This window comes from Pocillopora verrucosa, chromosome 14 (assembly GCF_036669915.1).
Source record: "Pocillopora verrucosa isolate sample1 chromosome 14, ASM3666991v2, whole genome shotgun sequence".
In the NCBI taxonomy this organism is placed as follows: domain Eukaryota; kingdom Metazoa; phylum Cnidaria; class Anthozoa; order Scleractinia; family Pocilloporidae; genus Pocillopora; species Pocillopora verrucosa.
Window position 1 is genome coordinate 20,431,964 of NC_089325.1, and position 27,925 is coordinate 20,459,888.

General features: G+C 38.8%; 4 protein-coding genes across 6 annotated transcripts; 2 read left to right on the top strand and 2 right to left on the bottom strand.

Annotated features, from left to right (window-relative positions):
* The first annotated feature begins 2,390 nt into the window (after positions 1-2,390).
* Positions 2,391-4,552, top strand: LOC131782392 (uncharacterized). Its single transcript, XM_059099123.2, has one exon. The coding sequence runs from the start codon at positions 2,471-2,473 to the stop codon at positions 3,536-3,538; it is 1,068 nt and encodes a 355-aa protein (XP_058955106.2). The 5' UTR covers positions 2,391-2,470; the 3' UTR covers positions 3,539-4,552.
* A 377-nt stretch (positions 4,553-4,929) lies between these two features.
* Positions 4,930-6,387, bottom strand: LOC131800016 (uncharacterized). The gene has a single exon (XM_059117708.2). The coding sequence runs from the start codon at positions 6,348-6,350 to the stop codon at positions 5,046-5,048; it is 1,305 nt and encodes a 434-aa protein (XP_058973691.2). The 5' UTR covers positions 6,351-6,387; the 3' UTR covers positions 4,930-5,045.
* Positions 6,388-8,770: 2,383 nt separating this feature from the next.
* LOC131775676 (calpain-15) lies at positions 8,771-20,697 on the bottom strand. Its single transcript, XM_059091794.2, has 14 exons — positions 19,995-20,697; positions 18,895-19,151; positions 18,263-18,477; positions 16,938-17,007; positions 16,484-16,597; positions 15,932-16,076; positions 15,190-15,271; positions 14,908-15,033; positions 13,888-14,040; positions 13,111-13,272; positions 12,585-12,754; positions 11,971-12,191; positions 11,036-11,214; positions 8,771-10,670 (listed from the first exon to the last, which is right to left on the bottom strand). The coding sequence occupies exons 1-14, from the start codon at positions 20,695-20,697 to the stop codon at positions 10,502-10,504; spliced, it is 2,766 nt and encodes a 921-aa protein (XP_058947777.2). The 3' UTR covers positions 8,771-10,501.
* On the top strand, positions 20,621-25,126 carry LOC131775677 (sialidase-1). Of its 3 annotated transcripts, none has more exons than XM_059091796.2 (6): positions 20,621-20,795; positions 20,995-22,104; positions 22,847-23,247; positions 23,331-23,418; positions 23,934-24,004; positions 24,092-25,126. In XM_059091796.2, exons 2-6 carry the CDS (start codon positions 21,912-21,914, stop codon positions 24,512-24,514), a joined length of 1,176 nt encoding a protein of 391 aa, XP_058947779.1. In that variant the 5' UTR covers positions 20,621-20,795; positions 20,995-21,911; the 3' UTR covers positions 24,515-25,126. The 3 variants fall into 3 exon arrangements, with proteins under 3 accessions (XP_058947779.1, XP_058947780.1, XP_058947781.1); XM_059091797.2 differs by having other exon boundaries at positions 20,995-21,247; XM_059091798.2 differs by having other exon boundaries at positions 20,660-20,795; positions 21,185-21,247.
* Positions 25,127-27,925: the final 2,799 nt, after the last annotated feature.

Consider the following 27,925-nt stretch of genomic DNA (forward strand, 5'->3'; position numbering starts at 1 on the left):
GTTTGTCCTTTTTCGAATCGAAAAAGCTTGCTTTAGATATATTCAGAGATTTCATTTTTTCCTTCATTTACGGGGGTAAGAGAAATAATTTTTCAATTAGACAATCAAATCCTAAGCGGGAAATACTAAAAAACACTCGCTATACTCACTATAGAGTGAGCGCGTTGCGTGACGAGATCAAATAACGGTTGCGAAAGAGAATACGCTATTACTAGTTATTGACGCTAATGTTTTACGTATAAACTTTCTATACTATGAAGAATTGCACTAATTTATTCTATAAGAACCTTTATTAGAACGTTCAGATTAACCAAAATTTTAAGAACATACGAAGAACATTGCCTGGGCTAAACATGCCCAGGCTAAACCTCAACCGCAGTGTACATATCTGATTCTCATATATTTATAGTCATTATTCACCACTTGGAATGTTTATTTGGATCTAACATAATGACCAGCTCCCTGTTAGCTTGTTGGCTCAGTTGGTAGAGCGCTGCACCAGTATCGCAAAAGTCATGGGTTCAAATCCCGTACGGGACTGAATTTTTTTCAGGCCTTATTTAAACTACTAGTTCAGTAGCGTTCATGACTATGAGGGTCGCTTCTATATTCAAAGGTAAAAGAATTGTAAAACTGTATCAAACAGGACAATTAACTCACGTTCGAACTGGTGTATTGAAATGCTATACCACACAAGTACAAGAACATGTTAAGGACGTTTTCAGGCTCAAATCGCAAAATTGAAAAAAAAGAACAGGTTCAACCTCAAAATTAGATGTTCTTATTTGAAAAAGGAGTGTTTCTAGTTTCCTGCATGATGTGGCTTATAACCGTACGCGTGTTCCATCATTGGGACATTGCACAACTAATTACAAACGTTTCAGACGTTCATTCGTATAACACGCGATCTTCCCATTCCAAGAATACAGGAATACAGGAGCCTTTTTTTTTAAATAACTCTATGTTAGCGTATAGAGAATGGTATGTTGCTCACACCAATCAGATCACCGCATCAGGGTATGTATCTCGCACCAATTAGAGCGTCGTTTTGTTCTTTGGTTTGAGAGGTGTTGAAATTTCAACGAAGTACTGGCGGGATTCGTGGAGAGCGGTTCGCAAAATGGAATCATCTTTTAGAATGAGAAATGTTGGCTTTTCTGTGTTTTTAATGTGTATTTTACCGCGCTTTATGAGAAATACGATAATACTGGACAGATGTAAGATATTAGATTACCTATAGTAAACGTGTTACTCATGCTGTGAAAATGGTGGACAGTTGTTCGAGAGAAAATGGAGCTCTGTGCACTGTAGCACGATCTTGGTTATTGTTCCTTCACGACAAGAGTGAGAGGAAAAATTGTGATTCAAATGTCGCGGAATCAAGAGGACTGTATACTTCTTTATTTTCTAAACGCGTTTATTTTCTTCCATCACTCCTGACAATCTGAACATACTAACACTCTAACGATCTAATACCAATCTGCCCTTACAATTCAGTGCTACTTCGTTTTACAGTTCTGGTTGCGAAATAAAGTAATTTTCCCACAATCACGAGTTCAGTAAATTCCCAATCCCAAAGTACTGTAATATACCCTATTTTAGTTGCAATTTCACAATTACACGTTTCTTTCCCTTATTTAGTTCACTGTACGCATGCAAATCAGTGTTGAACTTTGTTTACAACGTTGTGAAATATCATGTCACGAAATCTTCCTATTCGCGTTACAATCAGTCTAGTATTTCGTTACATTGTGTGACAATTTATAACATTAATCATTAATTATAAAGAAATCATTCTCGACATCAAATATTGCTTGAGCTGTTGATGGATCGCACCAAACATTTTGAAGCTTTGGAAGCTTTGTCGCCTCGTGTGACATCGTGTTTGATTGATATGCAATGTTAAGAGGTGTTTTTATTGAACAACGATTTTTCTGCGAAAGATGGCTGAGTTTTACCTTTGGTGGTTTGGTGTTACTCTTGGATCGGGTCTTTCGGTGTCAGAAGTTTGAACAGCTGCAAGTGTGTTGGAAGATGGATTTTGTGTCATCATTGGCTGTTGAGAGAAATTGTTTGGCTGTTTCGAGGGTAATTATGAGAACACTGGACGAATGGAAATGTTTCCGATGCCTGGAGAAAGTGATCTTGTGCGGTAGTTAGATAATGGCGTAATATGTGACTAAGGGCCTCTTCACATGAGCCCGGTTGACCGGGCTAGCCCGGTTACCGAGATCTCGCCTCACTCCTATTTCCTTTGTAAAAATTTCGATCTGTTCATATGAGAAGGCGGGCCAGCCCGGTTACCGAGATCTCGGTTGTAGAAACCGAGATCTCGGTAACCGGGATGAAATATTTTCCCATATGAACAATCCAGCCCGGTTACCGGGATGAAAATTTTTCAACTACGCATGCCTTGTAAGGACGCTGACTAAACGGAACGCAGCTCACGCGACCTACAACGCGTGCAAACATGGCGGATGGCGAAGTGTCTTCCACCTTGACTTCGAAGAGATTCCGTTGGGAAACAGACACGGTAAGGCAGTTGATCGACTGTTTACTTGAATACAAATCAAAAATGGCCTATAGAAACCTTGATTTCGACGCCGATAAACAAATTCAGTACCAAGAACTGCGAGTGGACATGGCGAAGCTTCATGAGGACGATGAATCTATATTTGGTCCTGTGGCTGCTTTCAAGTTACCGGATGATTTCAAAACCCGTTCAAAGGAAGAGCAGGCCAAAGCAAAGCATCGTGTAAAAGAGTCAAAAGATATGATAACGAAAGGACAGAAGAGAGTGATGGAAAAGGTGAAGGAAATCAGACAGAGTTTCTCTAAAGCTGTAGTTTCTGGAAGTAGGAGCGGCAGTGGAAAACTTGTTTACGAATTTTACGACAAACTGATAACATTGTGGGGTGGTTCTGCCGGAACAGAGCCCCTTTCTTATGGTGTAGGAGGAGATGATTTTCTGGAAGACAATGAAGTTGTCCAATGTCACAATCCAGAAGATGACAGCTTAAGTTTGGATTTGGAAACTGCAGGTACTTCAGCTGGTTCAAGTGATCTAGGCCCTGGAGATGATGGGGGTAGTGCAAGTGGCGATGTGGCACCTGGTAACAAACGCAAAGCTAACTGTGTACCAAAGCTAATCGACAACAAAAGAAAGCATTTGGAAAAAAAGCTTTCTGCTGCCCAGAGGGATGGGTTGATTATTAAAGAAGCTAAGGAAGATGCCCAATTTCGAAAGGACCTTGCTGAGGCAATGCGGGAGTCTACAGCAAGTTTTTCTCATAGTATTGAAAGTGTTAGTAAAGCTATGACTGATCTAGGTGCAGGAGTTTGTCGATCAATCGAGATGCTATCACAAGCATTGCAACAACCTTATGCAGTACGTGCACCTGTAAATCAGAATTTGTTCTATCAAAACCCAATGCAAGTTGCACCTCAGGCTGCTGAGGGTGTTTATGCCCAGCTGTTTAGCCAACATGGTAGCCAGCAAGATCCAGGAAGCAGTGGAAGCTTTTATTATCAACCATAGAGTTATGAAATTATGACATTGTCTAATAGATCTATATTGTATATAGATATACAAACACAACTTGATGCTATGGAAATAACTGACAGAGTTTTCTATTCTATGGGCAAATAAGTTGACCTGCCAATTTCCATTTTTCTGCCAACATTTGCATTTTGTTGATATTTAATTCAATTTTAATACTCAGAGAAGGCCCTGCCTTGTTTTGATTTAATCTGTTATCAGTGGGGAATTTTTGATAATTATTTTTAAAAGTATTTTTTATTCATTGTTTTTCAAATGTAAACAGCCTTGTTTGGCATAATTTGGCCCACAGAAAATGTTTCAAACAGCATTCTAGTGTATCCAACAAAATTTCAGACTTCCTCAGTACGTGTTGTTGTTAAAGTTTTCATACTGAGTTTGACAAATTCAGGCCATAATCCACAGTTGGATTGCTCACTATAGTATTCATAGTTGCCTGATTGCACAAATCTGAGGATGTTTCAGAAAAGGATTTCTTATTACATCTCTACTTGGTTATTTTCCCAACTATATTTTTTCTACTGGTACTGAGTGCTGTTTAAGACAAACATTTTAAGTTAAAATTTTTCTTTGTAATTAACTGAAACCAATACACTAGTTCAAAAAATGGAAATTTATAGTTACAATTAAATTTGAAAAGTGCCACCTACAGTACCTACACTGTAATATGAATCGGTTTTGGCCGATCATATAGGGGCTGGTCAATGAACACTACCAACATTCAAGTGGCCTTAGTTTGTGTTCAAGAATATCAAGTTGTTGTTATATGCTAGGATCTTTCATGTCTTGACAATGTTCAGCTAGCAAATTAAGGGGGAGACCTTTAACTACAAAATGGTAGCTATGGATGACTTCTAACCATCATATCTTGGGCTCCCTTAGTATCCTTGCTTTAGTTTTTGGCCATATTTGTTCTGTTAGAGGTTGCCTTCAGTTTTGGTAGTCATGACCATATTTGGCAAGTCACGTGACCAGAACACAAAAACCGTATAAACTCACACAGCTTACATCCTTCTCCAATGGAACAAAAGCCAACAGGTAGAGTGCATTCAAATGCAAAATTTGTAGAATGGATTTGTTAAAATTCGCATTACTGAAAAAGCTATGACGTCATTAAGTTTTTGTGATGTCATAGCTTCTTCAATAACATACATTTTAACAAATCCATTCTACAAATTTTGCACCTGAATGCACTCTACCCGTTGGCTTTTGTTTCATTGGGGAAAGATGTAAACTGTGTGAGTTTATACGGTTTTTGTGTTATGGTTACGTGACTTACCAAATATGATCATGACTACCAAAAGTGAAGGCGACCTCCAATAGAACAAATATGGCCAAAAACTAAATCAAGGATACTAAGGGAGCTCAAAATATGACAGTTAGAAGTCATCCATAGCATGCATTTTGTATTTAAGGGTCTCCCCCCTTAAGTTAATTAAACTAAGTACAGCAATACATGTAAATAGGGTAAAGTTTAAGTACTACGTTAAAGATTCTTCAGTACTAATTGTGTGAGTGTTGTCCTCACAACACTCCCTTCTCCCACATCACAAGAGTAAATGGGATCAGGAGTGTTTTTAAACTGATCTTCATTTTCCTTCATAAGTTGAATTTGCGAGTCAACCAAGTCCTGATCAACATACATGTTATGCTTCTCACAATAATTATGTAATACAAAACATGCATAAATAATTGTTGGTATTGCCTCAAGTTTGAAGTCCACTTTTGTAGTGAGTATGGACCATCTTGCTTTAAGCCGGCCAAAAGCACATTCAATTTGGTTCCTGGCAGAACGCAGCATGTTGTTGAAAACAACTTGTTCATTACTGGTACATGAATCATACTCTTTCATGCAGAAAGGAAGCAATGGATAAGCTGGATCACCAATGAGGTAATTAGGTATTTTGACACCACCTGGAATTGGAGTCTGAAATGTACAGGGCAATTTGTTACTTCTTAATTTGGCACTGATGGAAGAATTGGCAAAAACCTTTGCATCGTGGACACTTCCAGGCCACTTACATTCAACATCCATGAAGGAGCCTTTATAGTCACACACAGCCTGCACACTTAATGAAAAAAACTGCTTATAGCAGAAAAAATCTTGTGAGTTCTCTGATGGGCACTGAATTGGAATGTGTGTCCCATCAATGCAACCAAAAGCTTGTGTCATGCCAAATTTGGCTTCAAATTCTGCTACCTTCTCCCTCATGCTTTCTTCATCTTCAGGAAGATGGAGATATTTCGGGCCAAGATAGTTTGAAATAGCTTGACAAACCTCATTTACAACAGCTGATGCAGTGTTGAGTCCTATTCCAAAACTATTGGCTGTCATTCTCACGGAACCAGTGTCTTTTAAAAAATACAATGCAACTGCAACCTTTTTTTCTGCACTCAATGCCCTGTGGTTAGGTGACTTTGGTTTTGGTGAAATGTATGGCCTTAGCTCCGATACCAGGTTCACAAAAGCAGCCCTTGACATCCGAAAGTTCTCTTTCCAACATTCTTCAGGTGCTACTCCCGTCCAGATGTTTTTCCACCACAAGTCAGTTCGACCGGGTTTATGCCAACAACTTCGTTTTTTTCTGTACAAATCTCTCTGCTTCAGCTGCTTTACATTTCGGAAGAAATAACTTTTCTTCCGCAACAAGCCGATCCGGATTGCATCAATCTGCCTGGTTTGATGTATTTTCCATAGCAAAAGGACCCCGTGAAGTTGTAGCACTAGAGCTACGAGCGTTGATAACGCTACGATGGGAGCGAACGATGTAACTGTTGAACGTGGCGCCATCTTTGTTTACTTTCTTGAATTTCGCGCTCAAACTCGTTCCCAGGGCCTCAGTCCACGTTTCGCGCCCTTTTCGACTCTTTTTCATCCCGGTAACCGGGCTGAAATTTCCCATATGAACAGACGACAAAATTCGTCCCGGTAACCGGGCCAGCCCGGTTACCGGGCTCATATGAAGAGGCCCTAACACAGTCTACAGACTGTACGATTTTGCGCCACTATCTGCGTCGGTGTATATACTGTAAGTTTTAAGGCGTCAACTGACGGCGTAAAATCTTACGGTATATAATATACCGACTGGAAGAAATTACGCCGTTAGTTACTAGCGTAGAATCTTACATATATACACTACCGACTGAGAGAAATTACGCCGTTAGTTACTGGCGTAAAATCTTACATATAAACACTACCGACTGAAAGAAATTACGCCGTTAGTTACTGGCGTAAAATCTTACATATAAACACTACCAACTGGTAGAAATTACGCCGTTAGTTACTGGCGTAAAATCCTACATGTAAACACGAAAGACTGGAAGAGGTTACGCAGTTAATTACTGGCGTAAAATCTTACGTATAGACACTACCGACTGGAAGAATGGTAGATGGTAGATTACTATCAGATGGTAATTTGTTTATTTTTTAAGTACAGCCAGAAAATACAGAAAAATATTAAACGAGAGTCCTATGCGTGACACAACCAGCACACACAATTCCTCCATTAGGATTTAAAATCTCAGACAGCCTCTATTTTTAGGTCCATCGGGTTCTTCACCAACATTACCAACTGCGTAAATATGAAAGCGATCTTAGCAGTACTGAACACTACTCAAGCAGAGGTGAAAATAGGGCGTGTGCGGGATTTAAACCCATGACTTCTGCTATTCCGGTGCAGTGCTCTACCAACCAAGCTGACAAGTCAACTGGGAGCTGGTCATTCTGTGAGTTCCAAATAAACCCGTTAATATATGAAAATCGTATATGTGAACTGCAGATAAAGAAGTGAATGAATATCAGTCTTTTTTGTTAAGAAAATGTTCCCGTGATCTTCTTGATAAGCGTCGGGCTAGTAAAAATTATAATTTTTTAACCAGAAGAACAACACTCAGGACGCCGCAAAAGAAAAGATATTTATTTTCGGGTTTACAATGGATAACGAATACTCAACATTTCTTCATACCTTCGTTAGATTGATTCAAAGTGATCAATGCAGGAAAAAGAAGAAAGTTGCCTGACGTTATGTTGTTGCGCAAAGTGACAATGGGTGTGTTCTGATGATGTAGAGATACTTACTAAAGCTTTCCTTTTTTGCATTTGATTTGTGAAGATGATAGCAACTCAATTTTTTAATAAGCTTGCCAAGCTGGTAGTTACAAGTCACCACTAAGAAACAAGCGAAATTTGGAATATGTAAAATTCATTTAACATTGAATTTTAAAAAAATTTGCTTATTTTCTTCAAAACAATGTTGTGTCCATTGTTTTTTGTAAGTTTTCCTATTTGCGGTGTTTTCGTGCGTTCAGTCCCGTTTTGTTCTTACTTGCGACATGGGTTGTTTTACGATAACGTCACTGACCAACCCAAATTTTCATCTGAGTTAGTTTATCAAATCCGGTAAACATGATGGATTGTTTTAAATAAAGAACAAAAATAGAATTAAGGAATAAAACGAACTGTGGTTCAAACCGCACTTCGAAAACAGCGGCGATCAAAAATAGACGTGCACCTTTTACTCTTGCCTGGCGGTAAAGTTCAAAGCATATAAAAAACCAAACGTCATATAATTGACAGTGGGAGCCACAAATAAATTACCATAAAGTTTAAATTTTCAGAATATATGGACTGACAGCTAAAATCAGTTCACGAAGCTTGAGACTGGGAGTCTAGCCTTCAAAGTCGCATCTTGATTCTGTCCATCGGTTTAATCTTTTCTATCAATGTCCAGGTTTCATTTCAAACGACAAAGAAAAGTACGTCCATGCTTGATCTTTGATCGGAAATGTTCCGAAAACAAGCCAGTGACAGTTCGCCAACGAACAGCGATGTTTCAGATCGAAAACAATGATTCATCATCACTTGCTGGTCAAGGGAGTAAAGAAGGTAACGCGAAACGGCAAAATGAGGGCTTGTCAAATGGCGATGGAGGTCCAGAGAATTCCTTGGACGGGACAAACGACTATTTTGCCATTCCGACAAGAGGCATGTTTTCTCTTCGGAAAAGGAATTCAATGAAGAAAACCCCTGAAGAACTGGCGGTTCGTATGATCATCATTGAACAGACTTTGCAAACAAGGCGAAATGCAATATGCAAGGAAATAGAACGAAAAATATATATTCAAGGGGCATGTTTAGAAAAGCACCGTCACAATTTGCAAATCACCCATGAACTGATGTCTCGTGGTCTGCTATGGCCATGAACGCTAAAGTTAATTTACAAGAAGCAATGTATTTGAGGTAATTTTTACCTATGATTTCATAAAATTTTAGAAACAGGTACAGAGATCACCACTATAAGTTTTTGCGCAACACAAGGAGTTAGTTAGTATCCGTTTCTCGTTTCGATGATACAGTAATTAAACAATCGTTCTAAACCTAACACGAAAGTGTAAGTTAATCAGTTTGTTTTGAATACGTACATTCTCCGTTGCTTGCCTTCAAATTTGTTTTTAAAACAGTTTTGAGATATTTTGATTTGTGAATGTATTGCGACTCTAGCGGGAAATTTCGACATAGACCCTTCTTCCAATACATGAATGAGATTTAGTCATCGTCTGGCGATTGGCGATTGGCGATCGGGGAAAAAGAGAAAAAGAAGAAAGAACATGTTACAGTCTAAATGTTATGCAGACGCACTGAAGTGTAATCCACAATGCGCATTTTCTTTAAAAAATCTTTACGGACCCTATCGAAAGATTTTATTTGGTACACAAATGTAGTAATTAAATATTCAGGGAAAGTACGCATTCTAGAACCAACGGTACAAATGATTACGTGAGAGTGATTGCAATTCAGCACAGTTACGTTTTCTTTTCTTGTTGTAGCTTCATCGGAATGAATGAAAAGAAAATAATTTTTCGAAGTATCTGAGCTAGCCTGATCTATTGACCACCCTATCCACTGACCCCATTGTTTACGTTTTTCATTTTAATGTTACCGTTAACCCTCCGGAACCAGATAGCTTAAAATGAGAACAGTATTAAAATCCTGATAAATAGTCTCTGGTTATAGAATGTCGTACGATTAACTTCATCAAACCTTATTCGAAAAGTAAGTGGTAAAATACATTTGGTCCTAACTATATTAATTGCTGTAAGCAACAGAACTTGATGAACCAGAAATCTGTAAGTAAAATGATAAAGTGTAAAATGATGATTCATGAGTTCTGATGATACTATCTATAATAATAATGGTGTTCTCTATAAATTGTGATTGACCTAAAATTTACCTCGATTGTTTGTAATGCAAAAAGGAAAGTTTGGCACCCGCATGTTTTTTTTTCCTGTCTCTCCAAAGATCACTCACCACTCCTTTATAACACCTTTAGAGGGTACTCATTTTCACTATTGCACTATTAAGAATTCAATGAAAAATGTATTGCTTTCACTTTAAAAACTACTTAAGAGAAAGATTTTTCAGACTCAACTTTTCCCGAAAGAATCGCCTGACCTTTTCGCAGACTTATTCGACCCTGCGCCAAAGGAGAATTAAAAACAATAATATAGAAATAATCCAAATGAAATAGTTTTAGATTGGTATCCTTTTCTTCGCCTTGTGATTGATGGAGCACGACGTTCTCAACCAATCAGATACACTACTAAACCCAATCGAGACTTGGCCACTCGCCATTTCCTGCGATTGACTCGATTTCCTTTTTTTTTTTTTTTTTTAATTGAGTTCTAATCGGCGTTCGGTGAAATTTTGTCTTCGTCTTGATTAGCCGTTAGTTTTTAAACATGGGTTTTGAGACGCTCATGGAAATGTTGTTTCACTGTTCATATTCCATCAAGTCATCATCCTGGAGGCCGCAAGATCTCCCAGGTCAGTATTTGCCTTAAAACCATTTCTGTGAACTAATTGCGGTTTGGTTCGTATTACACCTTGTGGCTAGGCCTATTCTTTCGGTTTAGGTTCATAAAACGCGTGAACAAAGCCTTTTGTCATAAGGGTCGCGCGCTATGCAGTCCATATAGTTCAGGTGTCAGTTGTGGATTGTGATGAGCACCATATGCTCCATAACCATTACCAGTAATGACGCGAAAGCTGAGTTTATGGGACACAGCAAAACCGTCTGTTCCTTCCAATTGGGTCAAAAGAATCAGAATTTGCCTGCAAAATAAACAAGGAAGAAAAGTGTCACATTTCGTTTTTGATTTTGACGACACAATATGACTTAAATGGCTGTAAGGTCAAACGAGTCTAACGGCCCATCAGGAGCATAGCTATTACCACTGGACAGGATGCTATTCCACCTCTGATACCCAAGCTGCAGTCTCCCTGGTATTCCGCTGATAGCCTTTGATACTCCACGGCATAGAGAGGCACTGTAAGAGTAAAATGTCTGCCCCAAGTACGAAACACAGAGACTCCAAACAGGATTCGAAACCAGGCCTCTCAATTCAGAGTCTTGCGCATTAATCACATATTGCGGCCCCTCCAAGAGGAATAAGGCGATGGAACAATATATATCTTACTTGTGAAGGGGTGGGACACAGTCGGTGGTCATTAGCACTCCTCTTGATGAAACCACATTGAAGCTCTCTGAGCAGTTACACTCTACTAGCAAGTGGTGATCTGGTCGGCGGTTTTCCGCTACAACAATTAATCCCGCAATCCCTTGTGCCATGTAGTAACATGTGACTCCTTCAATTCCCTACAAGAAAAAAAAATTATGTAACTGCACCTTAGAATATCATTCATTCCTCGCTGTCATTGTTTTTTACAATCATCCTTCTTCTCAGTTTGGCTCACTCTCCACACGTTATCGAAAGTTCAGTCCACCAGAGGGAGAGTTTTTCGAAAAAAAAAGATCTTTAGCGTGATTAAAATGGAAAATACCGGCTACGTCAGGGTGAACTGCGCGATCGAAAACATAGAAACCATCAGTTGCATAAACTGAAATTCATCACGGGTCGAGGCAGAGTTTTGCTTTTAAATTTCAACAGTGTGCGAGGGTGAATTGATTGAAAACGATAACGTGACGCCGTTCATGTAAAATGCAAATGAAATTCATCAGATTTGAATTAACAAATTTATCCTCACAAGCAAAGCTAAATTCTGGAAAAGAACTAAGACCATTCAACTGGGGTTTAGCCTACCAGATACTGGTTGAGCGCGGCTAATATCGACTGAGATACGAACCTCATGTTAGGAGCGAGTTTAATTTACGTGACATGGGTCCGTAAATCTCATTTAATCAAATGTTGTGGTACTCCTTTTTTCTGGCTTTGTTTCTCATCAATTGTTTTTATCATTATGCTCCACTTGTAGAATCAATTCGTCAACATAACTTCTTTCCAACAGCTTCTACTAGAGGTTCGAAAAAACCCACGTACAGATATTTATCATTTGAAGTTAGAATCTTCTTTGAAAGGGTTTTTTACAGGCGTGCTATGAAACCAGCCCCTACCTCGTGCCGTTTGCCTTTTGTCGTAGCCAAATGCAACAGCGAATCAGCCAAAGAGTAATCTGTCATTGGAACCTGGTCTACCATGATAGCGCGGGAGCTGTGAATAGTGAGTACATAACTTGGAAAAAGTTCTTCACCCACTAGTCCTTTCACGAATGATGCTCCCATAGCTTCATTACCACTTGCTTCTACTAACTGCCAATGGTTAAAGGCTGAACAAACTAAAAGAAAATCCACAAAGTAAATTAACTACAAATCAAATCCCGTCGAAGCTTGAGTTTTCTGAGACTTTTTCGCAACGAAAATGTTGCATTTATTTTTTAACAACAATTTGTCACTTGTCGTATTTGTCATTTATTTCCTTTTTAACTTTATCAGTTATAAGTAAGTCTATCACGTGGAGCAGATACATGGAGAAACCTTCCAACTAACCAACCAAACAAACAAACAAACAAACAAACAAACAAAAAATACTTATTGTTGTTTTTTTTCCAAAAGTAACCTCGGACACCTAATAAATGAAAAGTAGGATACTATGGCAGATATAAAATATTTGCAGAAGCGGCACTTAGCTTTATTCATTTTACACATTTACCACGTATGCATATACATACCAATCATATAGGTTCCTTCTTCCAGAATACCGCTACACGATACATTGGACTTCACTTGCCTCTTACTGTGGCAAACGAGTGAAAGAGGCTTGGGATTTGTTGTATCGGAGGATGTACGACACACAATGATTGACAGATCAAGGAGAGCTTTATTACCCTCCGACTTTCCCCTGAAAGTGATCCAACAAGACATGGCTTTAATTTGGAAAAAGGGACGGAAATGGTGGGGAGCGCAAAAGCTGAAAAAGAGAAGGGCGGGATGAAAAAGACTTGCATTCCCCCCCCCCCCCCACATTAGCAAACATGTATAAAGGGGAGCAAAGAGGCCTATGCACAAACATACTAGCATCTAAACACTTAAAAGACCAACGTCGCACTATTCTGGGACATTTTTGGGACCTACAAAATTATCTCCGACTTGAACAAAAATTCTGAACACTAGTATCGAAAGATAAACGAAAATCAAAGGAGAGACGGTAAACCAAATGGGAAAAAGGTGACAACACATCAAAACGTTCTTATGCACCTCACTCCTTCTTGAAACAAGCAAAAGTCGACTTCAGTTGTGTTAAACACATTCACCAGGGCAATCTTGGCTGGAGGACCAGCAAATGTAGGGAAGCATCCATTGACACGAGCCTCTGCCCAGCCCTTTCTGATCTTACAGACGTCTACACTATCAAAGTACCTGGATATAAAAAAAAAACAAAATTACGGTTATAAATGACCCTAGAACGGTTTTCAAATGCTAACAATTCTTGTCGCTAGATGGACATTCCTGGTTTTCAAGTGATGTTTAAACTTGTATATGGGTATAACGCATGACGCCGTCGTAGACCTAAAAGCCATACTGCCATCAGTCCTGGCAGTATGCTTCACTATCTGCCTTCTGGTTTAATTATAAAACAATGAACGTTTAGCAAAGTGACAAAAAACTGCCACAGCTTGCTTCCGTTATCGGCGACACGAGATGACTTAGAGTATGGCTACTCCTTAATGTCAATATGAGACGTCAGTCTGTAACCCCAGGCAGTTCGCACTTTACACTTACATAGTCCATAGATTTACAAAAGGTCAATTTAGTTATACAATGTTACAGTTGGATTATTTAATTTCTTAACTTTTTTTTTGCTAATTATACTAACACTAACGCCCTTGTAAAAGTTTTAATCGTTTGGAAATGTAACTGTGGAAGTTACGCAATTTAAACTTTTTCTGCACGGAGACTTCCACAAAAACCAATGTATCTTCTCATCTAGTCTGGTAAACATTCCATGCCCAACAAATTTAAAAAGTCACTCACTTCATGAAGTCTTCGAGGGACATCCAAAAGACTCCTTCCTCAGACCCAAGGGCCATCAGATCATATCTTAACTCAGGGTTCCACAAAGAGGACCCATCAGACCAGTCACCAGTCCACGAGAAGCGACCCCAGGGGTTTCGAAGACGAACGAGTCTGCAATTACAGCATTGGTCATAATTTCAGCCTTACGTACTAGTCAATACAAAGAATACGATGTCAATGGGATTTGTTTTCACTGAGACGAATAGTTGATTGGTAAGAGGTAAAAATATTTGTTTGAGCGGAGATTTAGGCGCGACAGGATGTTCTTGTCTAATCTTTTTGCTTAATTGTATTGTTTCGATTATATATAGTTTCCCTGGAATAACACGCTTGTGTGCCGTTGAGATAATTTTCTTTTATTTCTAACAATATCGTATATATCATTTAGCTGCAAAAGAATATTACTAAACAGTTTCAATGAACTAATTCATATTAAATTACAGGGCCGAAAAATACCAAAGAAAGCGAAAATAAACCGTGGAAAGCTTGTATGTGAACTGGCCTCCCATAATTGTCTCAAAACAATCAAGTTAACAGATATGTTATAATGTAATTGTCAGTAGTTTGAAGTAAGTCCTTAAACAACTGGAATCTGTTTAGTTATTTGTCGCGAGCGTGGAAAAAACCCGCTTATTTCAAAGCGAAGATTCGACCCTGAGAGATTCTTGTCTCGTAAAAAAAACTCGCAATCTTCCTAATTTATCGGTAATTTAGTGTTAACAACAGAGTTGGAAACGTTAATTAGCTACCGTAAAGAGTTTAAAGGTTAACGTTTTGCGCCTTAGCCCTTCGTCTCGAAACGTCAGCCTTTTAACTCTCTACGGTGGCTAATTTACTTTTTCAACTCAGTTGTTAACACTAAATTACCTGCTATACTCTCCCACCGCGCAGCACCACAGTTTCTTTAGAAACTTACCCCCTTTATTCCCTAATTTATTGACACACACGGATCTTTGCAGATCCTGGTACAGGCCTTACCTTACGCCATGAACATCCTTAACATCAAGCACTGAGTAAGCATGGTGAGTTTGCAAGCCAACCGCTGCAAAAAGATCTTCTTCTTCTGGCTTTGTGTCTCCACCACAAGAGGCACCCATTAGAAACCTGTAAGTTGAAATGCAACGCTGCAAGAACATTTGGGCTGATCTTACTACATTTTGGTAGATATACAAAATGAACATAAGTTTGAAAACGAAGGTGGATGGGTGAATATGTGGTAGCCTGTGTCATGAAAAGAGTACGAAACCTTTGCACACATACCCTGCACTCCTGCAGCTCAGAAGCTGTGCCCAAATCATGTCTTTATCAATAGCCTCTGCATCACTTGTAGGGTTTTGAGGCTCTGTGTTAAAAACAACCATGACCAGTAACACATTAGAGCGCTTTTCGATTGAGTAGCGTAAAACCAAAACCAAAACCAAAGTAATCCTAATGGCCGATCAGAATAAGGGAAAGTACCCTTTGGAGCCAATGAAAACCCGAGTAAAAAACAAGAAAACTGCCCAAAGCATGGATAAACGCGGGCAACTAAGTCGTGATTGGTTTTAGCTTCGCATCTTATTAGCTGAGAGAATGGCGCGAGTTTTCTGGACCAATCACAGAGCGAGGTAAAGCAAAACCAATGCAATCAAGAATTACCTATGACACTCACTTCTAAATTTCTTTAAAAAACCTGAAATTCTCCATATTGACTGCACTTAGTAACCACTGTAATAATACTACATTCAGTCACCATGAGCACAAATTGAAAGACGTACAAAACGTGTACAGCCACCTACTTGCAAACTTTCCAACAACAATGCAATTTTTAATCTAATTGGCCCAAAAGCTTGAACTCAGTGGGGGTAATTTTTTGCAAGTTATGTAGTGAGCTGATGGCCATTGAAAAGAAAGAAATATTGCTGAAACTGAATATTTTCTTTACTCCCATTGCTTGCCCTCTTGAAAATGCACTGATAATGCGAGAAAGGTATCTTATTAGTCACAACTGAATGAGTCTTACCATGCAGCACAAAACTCTCACAAGGTGCACCTGTCAAAGTTTGCAGGCCTTCAATGCAGCGTCCAGCAGTGAGAGCCTGATAACAACCATGCAGTTTGGCCATGGCCTTCTCAATCAATGGTACCCATAATTGCTGTCGGCGGGCCTACAATAGAAAAACAGTTTTTAAACATTTTTTGGAATTTTTTATTTACACTTCACTGAAATTCCCACATAAACAACGTCTTAAATGCTTTTTAGATATCTTCCCTGAGCCAAATCTAATACAGGTTTGTAACTCTTCAAATGAAACTGGCAAATCTACATTTACTGGGCCATAAGTAGAAAGGGAAGTGTAGGAGTATGTTCATCACAGGTTACCACCATTCAATTTATCTACAGCCCATATGCAAATCACTGGTGCCCAAGCAGGTGCTGCAGGGCATTAAGTACCTTGCCTAACAATATAACACAACCCTGAGTAAGGCTACAACCCAGACTTCTTGAGCTGAACTCCACAATACAAACAATACAAATCAGTAAGGACTTTGCACTGCTTGCTTTGGATTATACCTGTGAATAAACTGGTTGTCCATGGTGATCACAAGGTAGTAAGTCATCAACCAAGATTATTGTCCATTTTCCATCTTTGCAAAGCCGAACTTGGTAAGCTCCCTCTTTATTGATCTAGACAAAAATGATATGACACATGAACAAGGTTGTGCTTAACAGAGGGAAGTAAGTAAAATGTCAAATCCAGCTGCATTTGTTTTTCAGTTCACATGGGTTTAAAAGTTTACCCAGTTAGATTGTTGCTTTCATTCTTTCCAGGCTGCTTCTAAATCTGTTCCAAAGTTTTTCCTCTTGCCAATGATGAAAAATTGTAAATACAGCTATCATCAATAAACAAGGTCTAAATGAGGAATTTGGTTGTATAGCATGTATATTGTGTCATGGCGTGCTGGTAATGACATGCTGGTAATGGAAGCAAAGATTCTACTTGTGTAAAACTGTTTTGTCTGTGTACCTCTCTTGTTATCAAAATCTTTTCCAAAAGTTCTGGTCTTTCACCTAAAACAGCCATTGCACTTAAAAACCTGCAAACATTGGCAAATGATAAAATTGTCAAAAAAGCTTCAATGGAATAGTGATAAAATTAATTCAAACAATGTGGCATAATAAATACATATGCGCTATTAACCAAGCGTGAGGTCAGGATGGCTGAAAAAAACTTGCCCAGTTGAGTTGCCAACTAGAACACACGATGCAATTCATCTTGCCCACAAGTGATGCCAGCCATATAATAAATGTCACATATCAAATTATTGGAGAGGAATGAAAATTATATTTCCATTTTGATCTTGTTACTTCACTGTCAGTGCACTTTCCATGTATTCCTTCAAGTTCTCTCTAAACAACTTCCGGCCATTTACAGTAGTAAGTCTCCTCTTATTCTACATACTCCTATCCTAGCTGTCTTGAAGATCCAGATCTTAAAATTGCTGAATTGTCCCAGAGATTCCCAGGCATTAAAGTGGGATGTGTTGATTGATACATTGTATCTATAATCACTCTGACTGGTTTTACATGGAAAATAATAAATTTAATGCTGACACCTAAAAGTACATGATGAAATTGATAAATAAAGACATTAAAAAAGGGTCAACAACACAATACATTAAGTGCGGTCACCCATCCACAAGGCCTAACAAGTATGTAACCAATTTCCATATGAATCGATACAATGACATTTAAGCAAATTTTAGATGTGGTCTGCCACAAGCATCCCACATAATGAACCACAAATATAATCCTCACACCAATTCTAAGCTTACAAAAACCCCAGAAATCTTCCTTTCTTGCTTAAACTTCTCTACAATTAATTCCCATTGAAACAATTATTTCTAATGGTCTAAATCCTAGAGGGTAGGGAAGTTTTTTAAAAATTATTGTAATCAGCTTTGTTATCAAATTTTAATCAGAAGCCTGGAGAACTACTCAGAGATTATATTTATTATCAATTTCAAAAGTTCATGATGTTTTTAATTGGTTGCTACTATTTCTTTTTCTTTTAATTTCACCTTACAAAACAAATAAGCTTCTACGTATTTTCAATCAATTCCAAAAAGTACCCTTCCCCCACCCAGAAAAGAAATACCAAAAAATTCTCAAATTGAATGTATGTAAGTGTAGTTTGGTTATGATCAGCCAAAATATAGAGCAAAAATCTTAAGAAAAACTCCCACTTTTTATGTGTTTTAACTCTGAATTCTCTATTTACCAATTAGGTAGGGGAACTCATAAAGTTATCTTTTATTGGATGAAAGGGTTACATGCAAATATTAAACTTACCAGCAGTCACCCAGAACTCCTTGCATGATGTCATCAGGCCTAGGATTACGGAATACAGCCAAAGGAATTGATGTTGTACCATGCCCTCCTCTAAATGCCTTGATGTTTTCAGGTCGTCGCCAATCTGTCACACGAGGGTGTTCAGAATGGCGTGGCTCAAAGTATAGAGACTTATCAGTGGGTGGGAAGGAGTCATCAACAAATTCAATTTTGGTCTGAAAAGTTAATATGAACAAATAATAATAACAATTAAATTTTGGACACACAGTAACTTCTTAGTTAAATAGGAAAGAAAGAGAAAACTGTTTCTGTTCGAATGTACAGCATCCACCTGCATCCAAGCAATACTGTTATTGAGACTAAGAGATCTAATTTTCCCTAGTGCTATATGTCATTAATACTAGTAAGCTTTACACACTTTAATGTGTTCATTAGCTAAAGCAAGGCAGAGGTTAACAGTAAGAAGATTCTGCACCAGAGTCCTACTAATATTTGAAGGCGAGCTAGTTTGTTGTATTGTGACTTTCATATGTTTATCTGTTAAGTTTTTGGTAAAGAGTGGTTCATATGTGTTCTTTGAGACCCCCTTCCTATGTAGACAGTCCCCTATTGTCAATTACAGTTACACATACATGTTTACAATACTGCACAATATTGATCCATTGTTCTTTAGCTTGTTTCTCATCCCGAATTCTCCTGGACTCAGAATTAATACTCTGTTGACGCTGCATTGCTTTCCTTGGACTAGCCGTGGGTGATGCCTGTTGGATCTCTCCATCATGTACAGCAAGATCATTTTTGGCACCACAAGCACTGCACACCGCAGTGTTAATTGGGTTAACCAGAGTGCATGCTGTGCATGACCAACCAGAATCTACCACACCAGGACCTTCAAAGGGAATTTATACAAATGAATTTAACATTTGTTACCATCACTTACAAAAATGAAAAAAAAAATCATCAAATAAATCAAAGACAATGTTTTGGAACAAAACAATAACTGATTAGGAGTTGTTGTGATAATAACAACCCCAAAAAGTTACTTAGCTGACTACATCAAACAAGAAAAGTCACATGTAACTGTTGTTAAGGTTTAATGATTAAATCTAATTCCTTTGAGTCTGTATGCCAGTTACTTCTGGAGCAGTTCATTCTTTAAAGTGACTGGTAAGACCAATAGCATATTCTTGATTTGTGGGTTCTCCCTTTCTGATCCTGCTTAAATTTTTTTTATACCTTGTTTCTGTTGTAAATTCAGGGTGTGCTGATACTAGATCAACATTGATAGTAACATTTTTTTAAAATAAGAATTGATGTCTCTGTCAGATAGCAAGTTAAAAGATCCCATTGTTAGTTAAACATGTGGTTTTGTTCTCCTTACTGGCATTGAAACTGTTTTCCTGAAAGTTTCAAAATTGATATGTAAGATTCAAAATTGAAGGCTTTTGGACACTGAAGATTTGTCCACTTCGGCCAAAATTTGTTAAGCCACAACAAACCATTTGCACTTGTAAAATGTTAGTAATGACAGAAAAATTTGCCTTAACAAAAAACCTTTTTTGCTAGTGCTGAAAAGTCCTAGGTGAGTATTTGATTGATTGATTGATTGATGGATTGATTGACAGGCATATTTCATTCCTTCCAGGCAAGGGTCTGAGGACATTAATAGAATGGTATTAAATCTTCCTTTCAAGAAGCTATGGGAACAAAATAGTCATTTCGCCCTTAGTACCTGTTGAGTCAGTATCTTCTCTCAAAGTGCTGGGTTTAGCCTCAACTCCACGATCACTTCCGCAAACTGCACAAACTGAATTAGAACCTTCGTTGACAAACGTACACTGGGAACAACCCCAGTTGTCTGTAAGAGGGCCTTTAGAAACTGAAGGAATGGAAGATTTAGGGAATGGTCGTGGTTTAAAACCCTCTTCCGGGCAAGGTGAATGGCAAACTGTACAGTGAACTCCGACATTGTCATATAACAAACTTTGGCAATTAGGACATTTCAAACCTTCTGAACTTTGCTGAGCAATAGTTGGATGTAATTCAAGCGACAGATTGGGATAAATTCTTTGACTTGAAGAGGTCCCTTCACTTTCTGAAGCTTTCACAGAATTGGAAACAACGATAGAAGGTTCGAACTGGCAAGCAGAACAGACAGATCTATTCCACGGATTCGTTAAAGTGCATCGAGGGCATGTCCATTGTTTACCATTGCTATCAGCATTTCGAGCAACCCCCTTATCCGATCCACAGCTATTACAAAGAACTAAAGTTTGTGGATTACGAGAGTCACAAACTCGACAAGTCCATGTCGCGGTGGATTGTTTACGATGGCCACAAGCGGAGCAGGTGGAATTTCTGCCTGGGTTTATCAAGGTACACTGCTTACATGTCCACTGTTGTTCCAAAGAAAACTTCGCTCCCATCTCTTCCATTTGTGGGTTTAACGCAATCTAAACTACACGATCGATCACAAATATGGACTACACATCATCACGAAGACTTGTATTTGATATCACAAACTACATACACGGTAAATCTACCTAAAAATTTTATGTGTTTTCTATAAATAGCACTAACAGAGCTTGGTCAGCAGTGATTGGGTCAGGAGCTAAAATTTTTCCCGAGTGGGGTACCGTCGGGTATTTGTCTTGACCGATTTGTTTAACAAACGGAAAAAATCAAAAAGGGATTTAATGTGTATTACCTGTTTTTTTCTTTCTTTTTTCTAGGTGGAGTGGTTAGTTTCCAATTTTAGATAAGTGTTACCGAACGAATCAAGAGGCCACAAACGAATTTTTTCACCTTCTCCCATGCAATATTTTTGTAACAACTGAAAACGAGGCTTACTTTTACCGGAAGTCAGTATGGCAGGTTATATTTTTCCATCACTCTTGTTCTACTCTTTCGGTTTCCTACTAGAGGGGATTCCACGCGGTAGTTCTGAGCCTTCAATCGACTTTCAGGTGACTCTGTGGAAGCAAGGTAAATAACTTGATTTGATTCAAATCTCCGTTGACAATCCTTGCCTGACTGCACTTGTTAACCTTCCTGACAGGTCGTCCGTCTCAAACAGTTACCCTAAGTTATTTCCCTTTTCCATTTTCGAAATTTGTCATCAGTTTTAAAATTTAACCCTGTCAACCCAAAGCTACCTATCTTTCTCATTTCTATTTTTCTTTTCCATATTTCGCACTGAGTTTTGCTCGAAACCAAAACTGCTCATGATCTATCAGTTGGCCTCACAAAGATTCAATGTTCCTGAATTCAGGTTTTTTGAATGTATATTTTCTCAGCCCTTTAGTACTTTTGATTCGATCATATTTTGAACTCTCTGTACCTTTCCGTGGAGTCTCTTAAAGGTAAATTTCCTGAAGAGCACAAACATGTTGCGTGACACGATGAGACTTAACAGGGCTGGTAAGAGTCATGACATGACAGTCATGCGATCACTCCCACCGATCATCTCGTTTGGGCCAAAGCAGCCCAGCAAATATTTACTTAGCCTAATAGCAGGGAGCGATGCGAGCATAGGAGAGCTTTGCGAGGGCTGGGTTCGCGAACACATCTGTGCATGTGCAAACGTTGCAACGACCATATAAAGGAAGGATAACGCTATCTAACTGACGAATCGCTATCCGGCGGATGTATGCTAACAAACGTAGGCGCTATAGAGATTTGTGCAGAGGATAGGGATATCCACACTACGAACAAGCGGAGACAGGTTGGTGTTTTCAGACTGATGGAACCAAATTGTCTCATACGAGCGAAAAACAATAACACAAGCTGGAAAGTCACAGTGATTGAAAAGCGTATACCCTTTCTGGTCAGGCTCACAACAAGTCAGTAAGTCAATAGGATAACTGTACTTGAATAAGCTTTCAGTTAAAAAAAGTATCAAGTTTTCCTTCTTCCAGCTTTTGTTTACTTTTACGCATTCCTTGAATGTTTCAATTTTTCTCGCGTGACAGAAGAAAAATATAGTAGAAAGAAGGATAGAATTTTTCTTAGCGTGACTCCTCACTCGCGTACAACACCTCGTATCGCAATCACGCTTCCTCTCGAGCGCCTGCTGCGCACGCTCAGACGCTGTATCAAGCATCGAAGGGAACGACATTATAACCAGGCTTATATTCTGTATCAATTACGTAAACACAAATTATTTATATCTATTTGTTTTGCCCTGAATAACCTCAATCGTTGAGGTTTGTTGTGGATATTATTCTCTCTAATCCAAGTGGTTATTTATTTCATACATACTGAGACCTATACTGTGAAGTACTATCGTTCGTGTCTCTGATTGAAAGAGTCGTTTACTTTCCATCTTTGCCTGTCAGTTTGAGAAAAATATCAGTATGTTTGAAGTAAAAACATCATACCATGTAAAAGTGCTTGAATTTATTCACTCGTCGATAGATCGAAAAACTCACTCGTTCGTTATTTTGATGCATTGACACTTTTATGGAAATCGTTCGTGCGCACTTTCCATGGAATAATCTCTATTTTTCTACAATGGAATTCACTACTGACAAATCTCAAAGACTTTATCGTGCATGCATGAACCCTTTTTCGTTCTGATTTCAGGCGATCTTGGGGTGAACACGTATCGTATTCCCATTCTGAAATCTCTGCCTGATGGATCCCTCATCGCGTTATCTGAGGGAAGGAAGTACAACTCTGCAGACGTGGGACCAAAATTCCTGGCAATGCGCCGTTCAACTGATCAAGGATTGACATGGAGTAACACAACGTTCATTGAGGATGATGGTGAAGACCCTGATGGCCTCAATCTCGGCACCGTTTTTGTAGACGAAGAGAAAAATCGAGTTTTTGTCATATATTCCCATTGTGCGACCAAATGTGTTTATCACACCACGTTTCTGATCAGCAGTGATGATTTTGGGCTGACTTGGACAAACCCATCAAACCTGTCGGATCAGATTGGATCGTCTGTGTTTCTACCAGGACCGGGTTTTGGTATTCAGGTATTACCTTGTCGAGTCAGTTTATATTACTAAATTACCCTTGCCACATCATATTATTGTCTAACACTTGAGCTCTCATTTAGAAAAAGAAAGATCCTCACAAGGGACGGCTTATCACGTGTGGTCATTCTCATCCTGGTCATGATGGTGTCTTCTGCATTGTTAGCGACGGTAAGCACGGTAGTTAAAATTGCATGTTCAATTGCATGCATAAATTGTATGTTCTTTGATTGGTGAAGAAAACTCGTGTCACTCTCTTATCCAGTCAGATGCAAAACCAAATCAATGCCGACTTGGTAATTGGTTATTATTTGGTCTTTCTGATATGGCACGTGGTTGCGGCAGATGGCTTGTAGTTTCATCGAGATGCAATGGAAATTAAAACAAATTGATCTGATTTTTTATATTTAGATCCAGTCAATTTATCGTTATATTAAGAAAACTCAAGTAACTGACCACATTGACTTAAACTAAAATATTTTTGGAATGAAGGAATGACTAAATCACAGACTGAGATAATAGTCATAATAGTGGATTGAATTAATAACAGACAAACTGGTTGAATCATCTTAGTTTCAAATGTCAATTTAGCGGCATTCTCCTCCCTTTTCTTCAAATTCTCGTTGTGTTCGCCACGATACGCGGTCGATTTTGCTGTTTATTCTTATTACTCATCTCTATTTCAGATCATGGAACAAGCTGGAGGGTTGCCGGGTATATTCTTCAGCAAGGTTCATTTGAGCCGGATGAATCTCAGGTATGACAGCAATCTCCGCTTACCTTTGGCTCCTAGGCGCGTTTTTGAGGTGATTGACAATGATTATGCATTCTCCCTTCTCGACAGCTTATAGAGCTTTACGACGGCAACCTACTGATGACTTCACGAAACCAAGATAATTTCCATTGCCATTGTCGCATCATGTCCAAGAGTTACGATGGCGGGGAATCATTTGCGCATTCTGACATCTACTTCGATGAAGCGTTGTTAGACCCGGTAGTTGCTGCCAGCTTACTTCGTTACAGGAACACGGTTTACTTTTCGAATCCGGCCAGTAAGCTTTTCCGAATTAATATGACCGTCCGCTGGAGTGAGGACAATGGCGAATCATGGGTGGGGTCCCTCGGAGTGTGGAAGGGTCCAAGTGGGTACTCCTGCCTGACTACCATCCCTGGAACGCAAGCAAACAACACCTTCATTGGCATGGTGTTTGAAAAAGGAGTTACTCGCTACTATGAGAGCATAGCCTTTGTTAGATTACGGTTGTGAAACACTGATCGAACAATTACATCAGCACCCTGACATTTTTTTTTTTTGGAATTTTTTTCAGGGTCGCACTCCTAGTATCAATTATAAAATTTTATAACGACATTATCTCTGTGATTTTTTTTCAACCTAAGGCTAAGAGGTTGGTTTCAAAATTAATTAAAACGATTCTGTCATCGAGACCATTTTAAAACCTTGTGGCGTAACTCGCAGTTAAGCCCCATTCCTCGAAACCAATTTTGTAGCTCATCAAGGCAAGGAAATATTGTTTTGACCATCTGATCGTGCGTTTGTGGTTCTGTTAGTGTGTGCGTCTGTAGAAGATGCAAAGGAAGATTGACGAGTTTGGCAACGATATACTTTATACAAAAAAGGAAATGTGAAGCGACTGGTGGATTAGTTGTGATAACTAGGGAGTATCATTTAGCCGACTGGAACAAGTCGACTTTTTGTTTTAAGGCACACTCGTGACTCAACAGAGGAGGATCAAAAAAAGGGATTTGGCGATACATTCAATAACAATTATAGCCCATTAAGTGCTAGTTTCGTATTCGCATGACAAAAACTAGAAAAAAACGTAACAGCCTAACGTAAAAATTTTGACTTCAAAAAGACAGTCAGTCCAATAAACTGCTTGAATATTATGAAAACTCCATTAATCAGTAGAATGTGCCCCTACAACCACCTCCCTACCTACTAATAGTCTGTCTCCCACCCCTCCCTGTGTACCGATAAACTGCATCCCACCCCTTCCTGAGTATTTATGGTCCGTCTTCCCCCACTGATAGTCAATAAAATGGTCAGCAAGCGCCACTTAGCGCGGTCGCCAAAAGCTCAAAATCCAGGCCTCGACGGGGTTCGAAACCGTTCTGTCGCGCTTTGTAATAATCGTCACACTGTCATATTTGCCGCACTTTGTAATGATATCCTTGTGAAAACCTGTCTCAATCATCATCTTTATTATTATTGTAATCACTATTATTGTTACTATGATTATTATTATTATTATTAATATCACTTCCGTCATTGACTAGGATGATGGTTATAATTTGGTCTGTTCGTCCTTCGACATTCTATACCAAGTTTATTAAAAAGTGCGTCAATTTTAAAACTAAGTGCGACGATTATCACAAGGTGCTTCCCCACAGCCCGTGCCGATACTTGCTGGGCGCTATGAGGCCACACGTCCCATTCGTTAAACTGGAAATTCTGGTAAGGTCTACGATAGCTTTGATACCGGGGTCGTTCTTGCTTGCCAATCATGACGAATGGTGTTCTGTAAATTAGTTCCCTAATGCAAATGTTAGCTAGTCTACTGCAAACGCTTTGTTAAACACAGAGTAGGATTTTTCTTTTGTTGACGGTTTTGAAAGCCTTCAGGGTTCTCTTACAAAACTTATGATTCCATCGTTGACGTTTGATTCTAATACATTCAGTCAAGTATGTCTACGTCATTGATGCATATCTCAAGCCTAATACTCTTTTCCCGTATACTATTTCACTTACTCGGCAATCTATGATGTGTGCGTGGTCTGTCATTACTGACCGATTTGAGGAACTTAGGGATGGAAGTTCTGTCCGTGGAACGTGAAAGACCTAAGTGCCAAGGGAATTTTCTGCCCACTTTTCCGTGTTCCGTACTCTGTCTACCGTTCTGATAATTACTTCAGTAATTATCCGCTATAGCCGATGAGGCTATTTCGTCGTGTATAACCGTAGGTGTAATCCGAGAAAATCATTTGAAACGTCTGGAAATGTGGATAAATGAAACTACATCCGCCATCTCATTTCCTGAGGAAAATCGCCTGATTATCGATCGTGCTCATTCTCTCGTTTGATTTCATGGTCTGGCATGCAATACATGCGGGTATCACTGACGAAGTTTGCTCATTGGGGGGAGGGGGTTAGAATAACAGTACGAGCAATGAAAGAAATTTGTCACCTACACTGAATGGAATATTTAAATCATGTATAATTACATGTATGTAGTGAAATATACATATGAGACCAACCGTAAAAGGGTTTTAGACTAATGCATTTTTTTAACGGCTCAAATTGAAATAGCAAAAAACCTCGATGCATCAACATTTTATCTCATTTAAATGAGATTTTCAGACAGAGATGCATTGAAAACTTTATTATTCGATAAGTCATTCGAAACCGTCGTATCCCTCTCTTGGATTTCTGTTGCAACAACAACGACAAATGAATTGGCCTTTTCCTTCCCATGGCATTTGCAGGAAAGCGGTAAAAATTCGAACTTTGTGACTTTGTGCCTAACCATAGCAAATTCTTTCTCTGCGTCTCCCATATCTGCAATTGTATAGATGTTGTTAGCAAGGTGCTTTTAGTATTCATTCATGAATTTGCGTCGTCTTTTGTAGATTTTCTTCCCTGATTTCTTCATCCATAGATGATAAAGAGAATATGCAATCAGTCTGTCAAAAGTTTTCTCTTATTACCATAATATCCTCCGGCCAATATTCTTTCTCTTGATTTAATCAATCTTTGGATGATAATTTCTCTCATAACTTATTTACTCATCTTCATTATTGTAAAATATGTAGAAAATGGCTCTATCATTCTTATTGTCTCAATTTTGTTCAATACTAAGTTTTGACTTATTTAAATCAGGAGTGCCTCGGGGTCAATTTTAGGGCCATTCCTCTTTTGACTTAGTATAAACGATATTGTCAAAGGTACAAATTACTTTCCTGTAAGAATTTTTGCAGATGACACTTCTTTACAAAAACGGGCTGAGATTTAGATGCTTGATTTTTCGAATAAATCTAAATAACCACCAATTTAGTCACTATGAACAGCTAAGCTCAAACAAGTTAACCCTGAAATTTAGTGAAACGATTGAAAATATTTAGTTTTTCCAAAAATGACAAAAATACACCAAGAAGATATCCAACCTAATTCCAGGAAGAAATAAAAGAAAGATCAGTATTGGGCCGAAAGAGTCAAGGCTAAGAATTTAACAAATAGAGAAGCCTTGACTGTGCTAAGTTCTGGTGTAAAGCACGCCGGAAGCGGCTAGAGCACGAAAGAAGAGAAGAGAGAAACACGAGACGTAGTCGAGTGTTTTCCCCACTTTTTGAAAGTCTGTAGTGTGACCACAGCTATTGAGATCAAATGTTGAAATCTATGCTGGCGTTATATATTTCACAGCCCCGTACTTAACCCCTCATAAAGGAGCGTTTCATGGACGTGAACAGCTGCCGTAGACATGTCATCATCTACTGCGAAACTAATGGAACTTTGTGCATCGAAATCATTTAAATAAAATTGGTATCATTATTGTCCCCCTTAGTACTGCGTTCTTATCACCTGTAATAGTTCTAAGTAGATCAGCCCCGCCTTTTGATGATCTATGTTTTACTGTAGAAGTAATTCTGACAGCTTGAAGGA